Source organism: Hippocampus comes, unplaced genomic scaffold, assembly GCF_001891065.2.
Source record: "Hippocampus comes isolate QL1 unplaced genomic scaffold, H_comes_QL1_v1.1 scaffold322, whole genome shotgun sequence".
Taxonomy (NCBI): Eukaryota; Metazoa; Chordata; class Actinopteri; order Syngnathiformes; family Syngnathidae; genus Hippocampus; species Hippocampus comes.
In genome coordinates this window covers 1,632,556-1,644,381 of record NW_017805137.1, presented here as the reverse complement: position 1 = coordinate 1,644,381, position 11,826 = coordinate 1,632,556, and the positions used below count along the sequence as shown (strand labels likewise).

The 11,826-nt window shown below is 41.2% G+C and overlaps 1 protein-coding gene across 3 annotated transcripts in view; it reads right to left on the bottom strand.

Annotated features, from left to right (window-relative positions):
• Positions 1–11,826, bottom strand: part of sv2ca (synaptic vesicle glycoprotein 2Ca) — a 31,678-nt gene that overhangs the window by 19,179 nt on the left and 673 nt on the right. Inside the window, exons 1-2 of one of the 3 annotated variants that reach the window (XM_019867036.1) lie at positions 8,233–8,420; positions 96–768 (exon numbers count right to left, since the gene is read on the bottom strand). In XM_019867036.1, the coding sequence (XP_019722595.1) occupies positions 96–696 (601 nt within the window). In that variant the 5' untranslated portion in view covers positions 697–768; positions 8,233–8,420. Of the gene's footprint in view, positions 1–95; positions 769–8,232; positions 8,421–11,826 lie in introns of those variants that run through there. The other 2 variants (XM_019867034.1, XM_019867035.1) reach the window with 2 other exon arrangements.

Here is an 11,826-nt window from a genome sequence, read left to right as displayed (position 1 = left end):
CACACACACACACACACACACCCACACACACACACACACACACACACACACACACACACACACACACAAACAAATAGAGACACGGATTTTCTCACCTAACCATCCTGAGCTGGAGTCAGGTACACACATGTCTGTTTCGGCGCTTGGAAGCACAAAGCCCACCACAAACACCTCGACGCCATCTGACATGAGGGCCAGTCCGAGAACCAGGAACAGCTGCCACTGGAACCTCCCGTGGCCGCACTCTTGGATGATGAGCTCGTACTGTTGTGCCAGCTCCTCCTCATCAGCCTGTCGTTCCTGCTCCAGCTCTTTTCTGTCCCTCATTGCGTCCGACATCGGTTGCCCAAGAGCCACTTGGCCCTCCTTATGCTTCCTGTCGCCTGTGGAGGGAACCCCCTGGTACTCGCCCTCGTAGATCTCGTCCTCATCATCGTGGCCCTCCGTGGCATCACTGGAGCCTTCGTCATTGTCATGGTAACCCTCCCCATCTTGCCTAGGTGGATTCCTATAGAAATCCTCATCGTCGTCATCCGCATCGTCCTGGAATCGTGAATAGTTGTGGTGGGATGAATACTCATCGGCAGCGCGGTCCACCACCTTGTTGACCTTCTTTGTCGCCTGCCGCTTTGCCTCCTTGACTATATCCTTGGCCCCTTTAACCAGGGAAGTCCTGTTATTGTAAGTGTCCTCCATCCTGGCTAAAGCAGTTGGTATACAGGGAAGAAGAAGGACAGGTTTGCACTGGGAATGGTCAGCTCAGTAGGTCTGAAAAAGCAGAAAGGACCAGAACTCATTATGTGTGCTGTCACCACAGGAAATAGTGATAAAGCAAGATCAGAGGGGTGGGCAAGTGGAAGAGAGAAGTCATTTAAAAAATAAAATACACTTTTTAAAAAACGGTGACGCCAAGTTGTGCAGAACTACGATTTGCTCATGTTCCCCAAACCCCATTCAGATCCATAATTGTGACGAACCTCATTGTGACACCTCACTCAAATTCTCTAAGGCATTTCAGTCCTGCAAAGACAATGTTGTATGTTGTATTGCTGGAAAAATGTCATGTAATCCAGGATTCCTGAGGATGAGGAGTTCGGATGATGAAGGGGTCCATGGACGGATGGCTATTCTGGCTGTTCCTTATTTCATGCTTTGCCTTTCGGTAAAAACAACAAAGCATTCAAAACAAAGGATGCAGAATCTACCGAGTCACGTTCTGTTCACTGGTATTTAAGATAAAAAAATAAGACTTTAGCTAAAATTAATTCACCAACAATAACGAAAAGGGTTACTTTGACTAGAGTGACAATCCAACCATAACAGCCTTGTCATATTTCATCTGTACACTATGACAAAGCATTTGTGAAATTGAGAGGCAGTGTGATTCATTATTTCATGTTGCATAACTCTCGTCATTTAATACAGTACGTTAGAAACAGACATCAGATTTGTATGCATAATAACACACAAACAGGAGAGGTCCTTTCCCAGCCAATACTAATGAGAGGGAGACCCCAGTCTAATGTAATTTTACACTCACTCTCAAACTATGATTCACAGTTTAAAATTCAATTTTGGAAGTCTGGCCTGCTGTTACCTTCTTATTAACTTATGGCAGATGAACGTGTACATTAAAATTGAAATTGTAATGCTGGCTATTACGTTAAAGTATAATTCGCATGAAAACATGCCTCAGGCGGGGATGCATGTTTTTTTTGTACTTGTCTGTTTATCAAATACATTGAGAGATTGTTGCTTCTTTGATTGCTTGTTTTGTTCTATTACTGTGATTGGACTTGATTGCCCTCCTCATACAGAAGTGCACAGGTTGTTCATAGCATATCATTGGTGTCAGGCTAAAACCTCATATGTCAAAATTTGGTTAAATTCACACATTTCACTAATCTGTACTAATGGTCAGTCCACCTGCGCGTGCCTTTTGTAAACACTGATCAACCATTCTGAAGTTTTGGTTTATGGTTGAACAAACAATCTGATTTTGGGGTCTCCTGAAAAGTGATTATTATGCACCTCTCTCGGTGTCCCGGGGCACCGAGTTGCCTCGCCCCCAACTCATCTGACAATTTGGTCACACATAGACACACAATCGAGAGTGCAAGGTGGTCTCCAACCGCCATATCACATGCACGGCCGAGTCCGTTTCCATCATCCGCAAGGGGAGAGCTTGCAGTTTACCTGCCAATGTCATGTTTGTTTTCAAAAAAACACGTGACAGGTTATATTGTATGTGATTAAAAACACACACACATTTAAAAAGGTCAATATTACCTTGTGACTGTGTATTAACTCCATTAACCTTTGTTGAACATAAAGTATTTGGACTCAGCCACTGAATTGTTTTGTGTTTATAAAATTTGCTGGTCCGAGTATTTTTATTTTCAGAATATGGATTTATAGCATTATGGAAAAGAGCTCTTCACTTATTTACATTGAATTGACGTGAGGCTAAATCATCTCTGGACTGACTTAAGTGTAGGGCATGCAGAGCTGTCCAGAGTGCCCCCTCCACATGCGTCTCAGGGCTGTTCACCACAGCCTCTAATGAACACTGAAGCCTTGTCAGGAGAACACAAATCACAGGGCCAGCTCCAGCTCCCATAATGCAATTTTACTGGACAAAATGACACTGCTGATTCAAGGTGACTCCACTAATCTCTTTGGCTCATTGGATGACTTCTGTGGTTATGAGCAAGGACCACTCTTTTTTTTTTTTTTTTTTAATGTCGCCATTGGCATCAGCGATGGTTTGGATTGTCATAAGAATTAATGAAATGACAGCTTTTTGAAAATTGGTGCGGTGCCATTTATCAAGCAAATAAACCATTACGGTAACTTAAGAGAGTGTTCAAAATGGATGCAGCGTGCCTCACAGTGAGACAGTAAAACTTTCAAACTAATTCATCCCAGATACGGTGATGGAGAAAAAAAAAAAAAACATTCTCAAAATGTATAATGAAGTCTTAAGATAATTTTCAAGGAATGTTCAAATATCAGCAGTGTTTGTGTAAACAAACAACCATTTTCTGCTGTTTTTTCCATCTAAAAGAGTAAAGTAAATGGCCTTTTACTTCAGAGGATGTGTATATAGTGTAAGCTTCTAGCAAAATATCAAATGAAATGTCTCCGGAGAAACACCTTGAACTGTTTATTCTTTGTTAAACTAACAGCCAGAGGCGTGTCAAAGTTCAGGGCCATGATGGCCACCCTGCATAGATTGCTGCAGGATTAGGCCAAGTCGCTTAAACAAACTGTTCTTTTCTTTTTTTTTTTGTTTAACCCTTGAGTCAATGCACATTGACAAGCATGCTCAAACAGCTCCTGGTGGTGTCTGCCTGTCAGAAAATCAATGGAGTGCATGGTGAGGTGTGCTGTCAGGCGTGATGAAGTTCAGAAGACACCAGAGCTCACAGAAGACCACCTGACCGCAGCAGAAGAGGCTCCCGACTGCGCGCGTAGCAACAGGAGCAATCACAATCAGTTGCAAACAAGACAGCAGTAGGGCAGCTTTGCCATCTTCCATGTTCTCACCTGTTATTCCCACCACCAAGGGGCCTTATATTTTCATTGCTGTACTGTACATGCTCATGTTGTCATGTTTTGTATTAATTTGTTAGTTTAGTCTGGTTGTTTTGTTCGGATGTTTGTCTTCTTTTTTTTTTGTGCAAATTCAGAATCCCCCCCTATTTTTTTCCATCATAATAATAATCCTAGCAAAATAACAATAATATAATATAATAATATCCATCCATCCATTTTCTGAACCGCTTTAACCTCACAAGGGTCGCGGGGCGTGCTAGAGTCTATCCCAGCTGTCTTCGGGCAGTAGGCAGGGGACACCCTGAACCGGTTGCCAGCCAATCGCAGGGCACACAGAGACGAACAACCATCCGTGCTGACACTCACACGTAGGGACAACTTGGAGTGTTCAATCAGTCTGTCATGCATGCTTTTGGAATGTGGGAGGAAACCGGAGTACCTGGAAAAAACCCACGCAGGGCAACATGCAAACTCCACACAGGAAGGCCCGAGCTGGAATTGAACCCACTACCTCTGCACTGCAAGGCGCTAACCACTGGACCAGCGGGCCGCCGATATAGTAATATATCTAGAGTAATATTTATGAGTTTTTTTTAGGTTCAGCAACAGGTGCATTTTTTTCCCAGCTATAAACTGTTTAAATCTGTATTGCGCAAACTTTAAAAAAAATATATATATATATATGTCAAAAATTGGATGTAAAGACATGAATGAAATGTAAAAACATTTTTAAAACTGTGACAAAAATACATTTTGAGACACATCAAGGCATCTCTGATTAAAATTTGCTGTTGACCGGTGTTATAGTTCACATGCAATGAGACCACGTGAGGCAGGGACCATTCGTTACGGCAGCATATTGGAATAATGGTTAGAATGTCTTCCTCAAAGTGAGAAGATCTAAAGCTTTGTGTGGCGTTTTCATGCCACACAAAGTGCACCATCTTTCTCACAAATGCAGCTGCGCTAATGTGGATAAGTGCTCCAGAAAAGGGATGGAAGGAATCTGTTATAATTGTGGGTTAAGGCATTTTAAAATTTGTCTTCGTTTTTTAGTGTCGCTCTTGTGTATTGATATGGATGACAAAATTCAGGTGTAAGCTGGAAATGCAGGGATCTATGAAGGTGTACAGTTCAGTGCTGATCGAAATTCAGATTAGAGGTTGTTGAGGAGAAATGTGCTTCGCTGAGCGTTGTTTAATGAATCAATGATCTACATTGTTCTCCATTAAATGCACACGGTGACACATGTTGAATCATATTGTGATTTGTTTTTTGTTTTTTTGCGGAAAGCTTGATTTATTTTTGGCAACTACCTACATGTGATGTCCAATTGTCTTTGCGTTTTAAAATTCAGTCCATAGCAGACTTTGTTATTTTGTATCATAAATCATTTGTGTTCTGCAGCACTTAATCCAAACACACTTGAAAAAATATCTGTTCTTTTTTTTTTATCCTAAATTATAATGCTGTTTAATTCATAAGGGAGATCTATTCAATATTTTTATACAAGACCTCGTGAAAATCAGACTACAATTTTGGGCAGGGCGGGCTACAAGAATCAAGAAAAAAAAATACTTCTGCTATAGAGAAAGAATGTAGTGTTCTTTTCACTTGAACCTGACACGGCACGTGAGGTGTTTTGCGTCTTTTTAAATTGTTTGCAACATAGAGTAAATACATCAGGATCTACAGTATTTCACCAGTTTTGCACATTTCTCACTGCGGAATTTCAAATGCATCTTTTTTTTTTCTGTACAGCTTCTGCCCTTTGAAAAGCATTCCCCAACCAGCGCGAACACCTGACAGCTGGTTTGCTCTATTAGTATCAGCTAGGAGCAGTTCCAATCTCTAAGTGGGCAGTGCTGCAAGTAATCCCATCAATGGAGAAAAGCGGTGGCCACATCTGAGGAGGCGCTTCGAGAATGGGACGTCTTCCATTAGGAGATTTCATAAAACGATGATGGCATTACAGCCTGAGCACGTGCGTGTGTGCTTGTGTGTTCAAATGGGTCTTGGGTTGTGGCAGAAACAAAAGACAAACATGTTCATCTAAACAGCGACATGTCCAAATATGTTGCACTACAATCGGTGAAAAGAACCTCTTCAATCAGTTATCCCCCATATGTGAAAATAGAATCATGAAATGAAGCTTATTGCATATAAATCTCACGTGACATGCCGATTCATCATGAAGATGTATCAAAAAGTAATGAATGAGTGAATGAGCTGAGAAATGAAGACTGTCTGCCTGCCATGAGCCGTGTGTTGCTGATAACATAATGACAAACGTGCAAAATCTATATTTATGTTAATCTTGGCACATTGCAAAAATAAAAACGGGAAAAACTAGTGACTATTCGATGTGCACAGATCTCTGCTAAAGCGGAAAACTATAATGAAGGTGGCTGTAACGCCCAACATCGCCCAATGATTAGCGCAGTGGTTCTTAACCTTTTTAGAGGTACCGAAACCAACCAGTTAATATGCACATTCGCCGAACCCTTCATGAGTGAAAAATAAATATACAGGTATATATATTTTTCATAAATTCAAAGTAAAAAAACGCATTTATTAAAAACAGAAAAAAGTAAATACAATTTCAAAAGATAAGTATACCTTATTTTTAATTGTACGACGTACTATCATGACAGTCACACGTTGACTACTAAGCGAACTAAATTTCCCACAGCACTGATTGGACAAGCAATGTCATGTGATAATCTGCAGCCAGCGATGGCCAAGCGGGCGTGTCATAACTAATTGACATTTTGAGTCGCGTGCGTCTTACCCTCCATGGCAGAGGCTCCGTCGAACCCCTGAGACCGATTCACCGATTATATGCTACTATTAATAATTGATGATTGTCATATACACAGTCACTCGTGAATTCGAGGATTTCTCACAATCTTTACGAAATCGGTAAATAACAATACACAGTACAATAAACTATCTCTATAGATCTGTGCCAGTGTTCATGTTTTCAAATGATCACTTCTGTAGTTTTAATAGGAAATCCCAATGGCCCGTCACTTGTGAGCTATTTTTAGAACAGGCCAGCGGGCTATTCATGAGGTCCCTGGGGGGGGTGGGCTACGTGGTGCCCGCGTGCACCACATTGGTGAACCCTTGTCCTTTTCTATCCGTTTAGGTTTAGTGGCTTGCACATTTTCAGAATACATGCAAGAACTCTTCAGGCCATTTGGTGATGGGGGTCATTAACCAGGATCTAAACAAAATAATGAAACATCTGCTGAATCTCTTGATTGTTTGTCAAGACAATGGAGAGAAACAATCTTTTTTCTGGTGCTTTTGTTTCTGCTTCGTTGCCCGTAGGCATTACCGGCAGTGTGCTAGCACCATGAGTGAAATGAGAAAGGGAGTCTCTTGTGAGTTTCTTTATGTTGCTTATCGTTCAAAACGACAAAAGAAGTGACAGGCCAGAGTATCTAAAAATTTGACACAAGTGTGACCAACTGAATTGCAGTAATTTCAGAACCCATGTTGATCGCGTCAGTCGAAAAATGTCTCCGATATGAGCCAGTGGCAAACTGTGAAGAATATTAGCAAGCTTCCTCTATAAGGTAATAAGGGGGGTCTGGGGGGCGTTTTGGATTTTGGACAGGGGACACGACTTGAAATACGAAATATAGAAAATCAATTTCACACAAAAAAAAAGTTTCAACATTGCAGAGCACTGTATTTGAATTTGGTAGTTGGTAGGCTAGAGTCTGGTTCATGGAGATAATGTAAAACGCAAACAATAAATGGATGGGACGCTACCACTTGAGTTATGGGGAGGAACGGTTCCGCTGTGACTCAAATGCAAACTGTATTCTCTTCTGGATTTGTATCAAAATGTAATGTTTTGGGGGGGCGGGGGGTTTACAACCCTTGTACAAAATTTTAAAACTCTAAATCCAGTGGGAGGTATGACACAATTTCAACAACACAACAACACTTCTTGACGAAATATTCTAACTGTAAATACAAGCGGAGCACAATGTAGCATCATGTTCGCATTGCTCACAGTGCACTTTGCCACGGGTTTCCAGTTCAGCGGTCGCAAGGATGTCAATCGTTCAGTGCCTTACGAGGTGCAATTTACGGGTGAGTCAGTTCCCCGCACGCGCATCCCTTTCCTCTTTTTGGCAGAGTGCTCCAACTGCCCCAGGGCAGGCGGCTGCATTGCTCTGGTCTACAACCAAAAAACTCTACTCCTATCAAGGGGGAAGTATCACAATCTCACCCAAATCAGAGAATGGACCGATACACAGGGAAAACCCATCGAGAATCTTTCCAATTAGAGTCAGTCTTAAACTTTACACGATGGCACTGACGAGCAATTCCCAGACTCTTAGTCACCGTGATCATTTTAACAACGGATGAAAAGCGTGAATAAACTCAAATCCTTAGTAGTCAAATTAAATTAACCGTAGCCCACTTTCACAAATGATGACAGTTGCATGGCCAGTAGCCATCATGCAACTTTTAATAAATGATCCATGAAATCATGAATAATTCCTTTTATTTAACAAAACACAAAAAGCGTTCATACTTACAGGAAAAAAAAATTAATTGCTATTTTTGACTTTTAACTATTTGGCTGCATAGGGTAAAACCGTGAGACGAGTAGGTTGACCAACTTGAAGATGCTGAAAAGAATAGACTTACCTTCATTTATGGCGACAAAAGTAGCTAGAGCTTCCTAAAACCCATTGTTGGATACATCTTGAATAAATCTCCCGGGTATTTCTTTAACAAAGAAGTGGATCCGACGTAAATGAAGTGCACAACGTGATTTTCCCCCCCACCCCTCCCCGACGCAGTGCTCTCTCGCTGCAGTACTTCACAAGAGGAGACAGAGGCAGAGGGATGGAGGATGGTGGGAGGGAGGGAGGGAGGGGGGAGGGATGCAGGGATGGATGCAGGGAGGAGAGCAGTGTAATCAATAATTGCATTTCATTGAGTGATGCGGGTAATTCCATCTGATGGAACAATCTAGTTAGGTGACTAGATGACGTGGGCAAACGCGTGGCACACAAAAATAGGTTTAATTCAAACTGGTTGGAACTGGTATAATGTTGCTTTCTACTCAAGACGACATTTTGGATGTGAAAACATCCGAAAATAGTTTGGAATGCCCAATTCGTTTCAGAGTAAAAAAGTTACTCTTGTTCTTTGTCATATTTTTTCTGTTGCTGGAGGTTATAAGTGGGTATGTGTGAGAGTATTGGAAATGTAAAATGAAAGAGGCATTCTCCAAATAAGATTTAGTGTCTACAAATCCAAGAGAGATGGAAGTCAAATGCAAATTTTCCACAGAGATTCTCCTAAATGTATTTTGGGCACTGCTTTAAAAAAATGTCTATACTTGAACGAAAATATCTCAAATACCTGATATGATAGGAAAAAAAATCTTGCACATCAAGTTTTTGAGACATTTTCATTTTTCTTTTTTTTATTTTGAAGTTTGACCTCCAGATCAGGCCTTGTGTGCCTTGTTCATGTCTTGCTCACTTTGGTTACCACCTCTTCTCGTCAGCCTGGTCCCTCGTCCACGTGTGTGTGTGCGTGTGTGTGTGTGTGTGTGTGTGTGTGTGTGTGTGTGTGTGTGTGTGTGTGTTTCGTCCAGCTGTCTCTCAGCTTGCTTTTTAAGACCCACCTTTTTGCAACCACCACGACAACAACCTCCATCTTACAACTGCTGAGATGTAAATCACACACACCTGCCATTTACTATTTAAACACACCTCGCCCCGGCTCTGCCATGGAACCGCCGATACTCCCTTAGAGTGTGAAATAACGGAGGAAAGAATAAGTACACAGAGTTTTTTAATGTGCTTTTTGCAACCACCACGACAACAACCTCCATCTTATAACTGCTGAGATGTTACTCACACACACCTGCCATTTACTATTGAAACACACCTTGTCAGCGGCTCTGCCATGGACCCCCCGATACTCCCTTAGAATGTGAAATAACGGAGGAAATAATAAGTACACTGAGTTTTTTTAATGTTCCATTTAATCAGAATAGCAACATGGAGGGAGGTCAATTCATCCTGGTGTACACAAGTAGTGTAAAAGGGGCTGCAGCTAACAATTTAAAACAATCCGTAATTCCTAATGTGCAAAACTGAAGAACTTAATCTTCTCCAAACACATTTGATCAAATCCTGGCCATTAAGTGGTCAAAGAAGAGAACTGTCATACCTCGGGGGGAGAGTTTCTACTCATTAAACCAGTTCCCGTGTGACAATTTCCTGATGTGACACTTGGGAGATGTAAGCCGCCCTGAGCAGCCCTTTGTGACAGCACAGCCTTGAGTTAAAGAGAAAAGATCATTGATCACTTCCTGTTGTGAGTCTCTACATTCTGTTGACACGTTATCATTAGAAGCCTATCAATATAGCTTGCCATAATGCTGTGTGGAGGCATCTTACCCGAGGAAAATAAACCTGCACCATCACCAGCACCTCTAGCGACAGACCCCATCAGCTTGATTGCTCATTCTGTCTATTTCAGTTACCTTAGCTCATTCGCTACATGCATTTTTAGCTTGAAATCGATAATAAGATTGTATGATTGATTCATTGCCTTTTTTAAACGACTGTTTTTACAGATAATAAAACGAAATTGTCCTTAGGTGTAAATGTGAATGTTTGTCGATGTGCCCTGCAATAGATATCTCGGCACATCCCAACTCTTGCCCAATGACCGTGACGATAAGTGGTACTAAAAAAAAAAGGATAAATATTCATATTTGTAAAGTCAGAGAAGAAAAAGGACGAGAGACCGAAGCAAGCAAAATGATTCAGCCTTACTCAATTTACATCACTGGAACAGTGACACTTGCTTCGCCGCAGAAATGATTCGCTCTTCGATGGATCACACCACTTATTCATTTTCTTGAGGTAACATAAAAAAAAGTCAATCGTAAAAGAAGAAACATATGGTCGTGAATGATTCAGAGTAGGTATGGATTTGGATGCGCTATTTAAATGCTTCTCTACTCTGGCTTGCATCATATTAGGCATGCTGGGGAGGATTATAAACATCACATAGAATAAACAAAAAGATGCACCCAGTTCAAAAACACAAAAAGGATCTTCTTTTTTTTTTTTCCTGCTCTGAATATGATGATTCACAGATGCAGTGACCTGGGATTGGGACACCCCACTCCTCCAACCCCCCAAGCCATAAGGCTCCATTTAGTACTGCTGGAGAGCGGAGGAGCACTTAGCTTAATGTACAGGACAGTAGAATGACCCTCACGCACACACGCACACACACACACACACACACACACACACACACACACACACACACACACACACACACACACACACACACACACACACACGCACAGCATACAATGTAATGTGAATGCAGGCAATTTCCCGTCCTTTCGCATAAGTCTTAGTAGTATCTTTTGTCATGTAAGAATACACACATAAAGAAATGATGAAGTGTCTTTTGATTTGTGAAAATACACTATATTTCTAATTTCCAGAGTTGTAGGTTGGATGTGAGAGGCATGAAAAACTGTTGATGTTAATGTCACATAATGTCACCAGTAAGTGGGAGAATCCCGTGTTATGCTTCGATTGTGTATGGAGTTGCACGTGAGGCAAAAATGATAAGGTATCAGATTATACGTGATTAAAATACGAAAACATTGCAGGTTCTCACAAACTCAAGTGAATACCGTATACCGTATCTCAACGTACAACCCCCTCCAAAGACTCAATTTTTGCTGTAGACTGAAAACATTTATGAATATGAAATAGGAGATCAAAATTTCAGATTTTATTGTTTGGAATTCACATCTGGATCTGATATATTAATTAATTATAAAATAGCACCTTTTGATTTAGCCCACACATTTAGACAGTAAACACCACTGAATGGCTGTGTCATGGGGTCTGTATTGTATTAAAACATAATAACACATAATAAAAGAGAAGATAGAAAAAATTTATGGATTTTTATAAAGCAGAATTACTGCGTATTGGGACAAGCATGAAGTCACAACCATGCACCTGACCTGTATGACTTTAAGGGGCATGGCTGAATGGGGAAGGCACATGATCAGTTTGACTCTTTTTTTAAGATAAGAAAACCTTGATATGTCTCACCATGGTCTCTCTCTCTCTCTCTCTCTCTCTCTCTCTCTCTCTCTCTCTCTCTCTCTCTCTCTCTCTCTCTCTCTCTCTCTCTCTCTCTCTCTCTCTCTCTCTCTCACACACACACACACACACACAC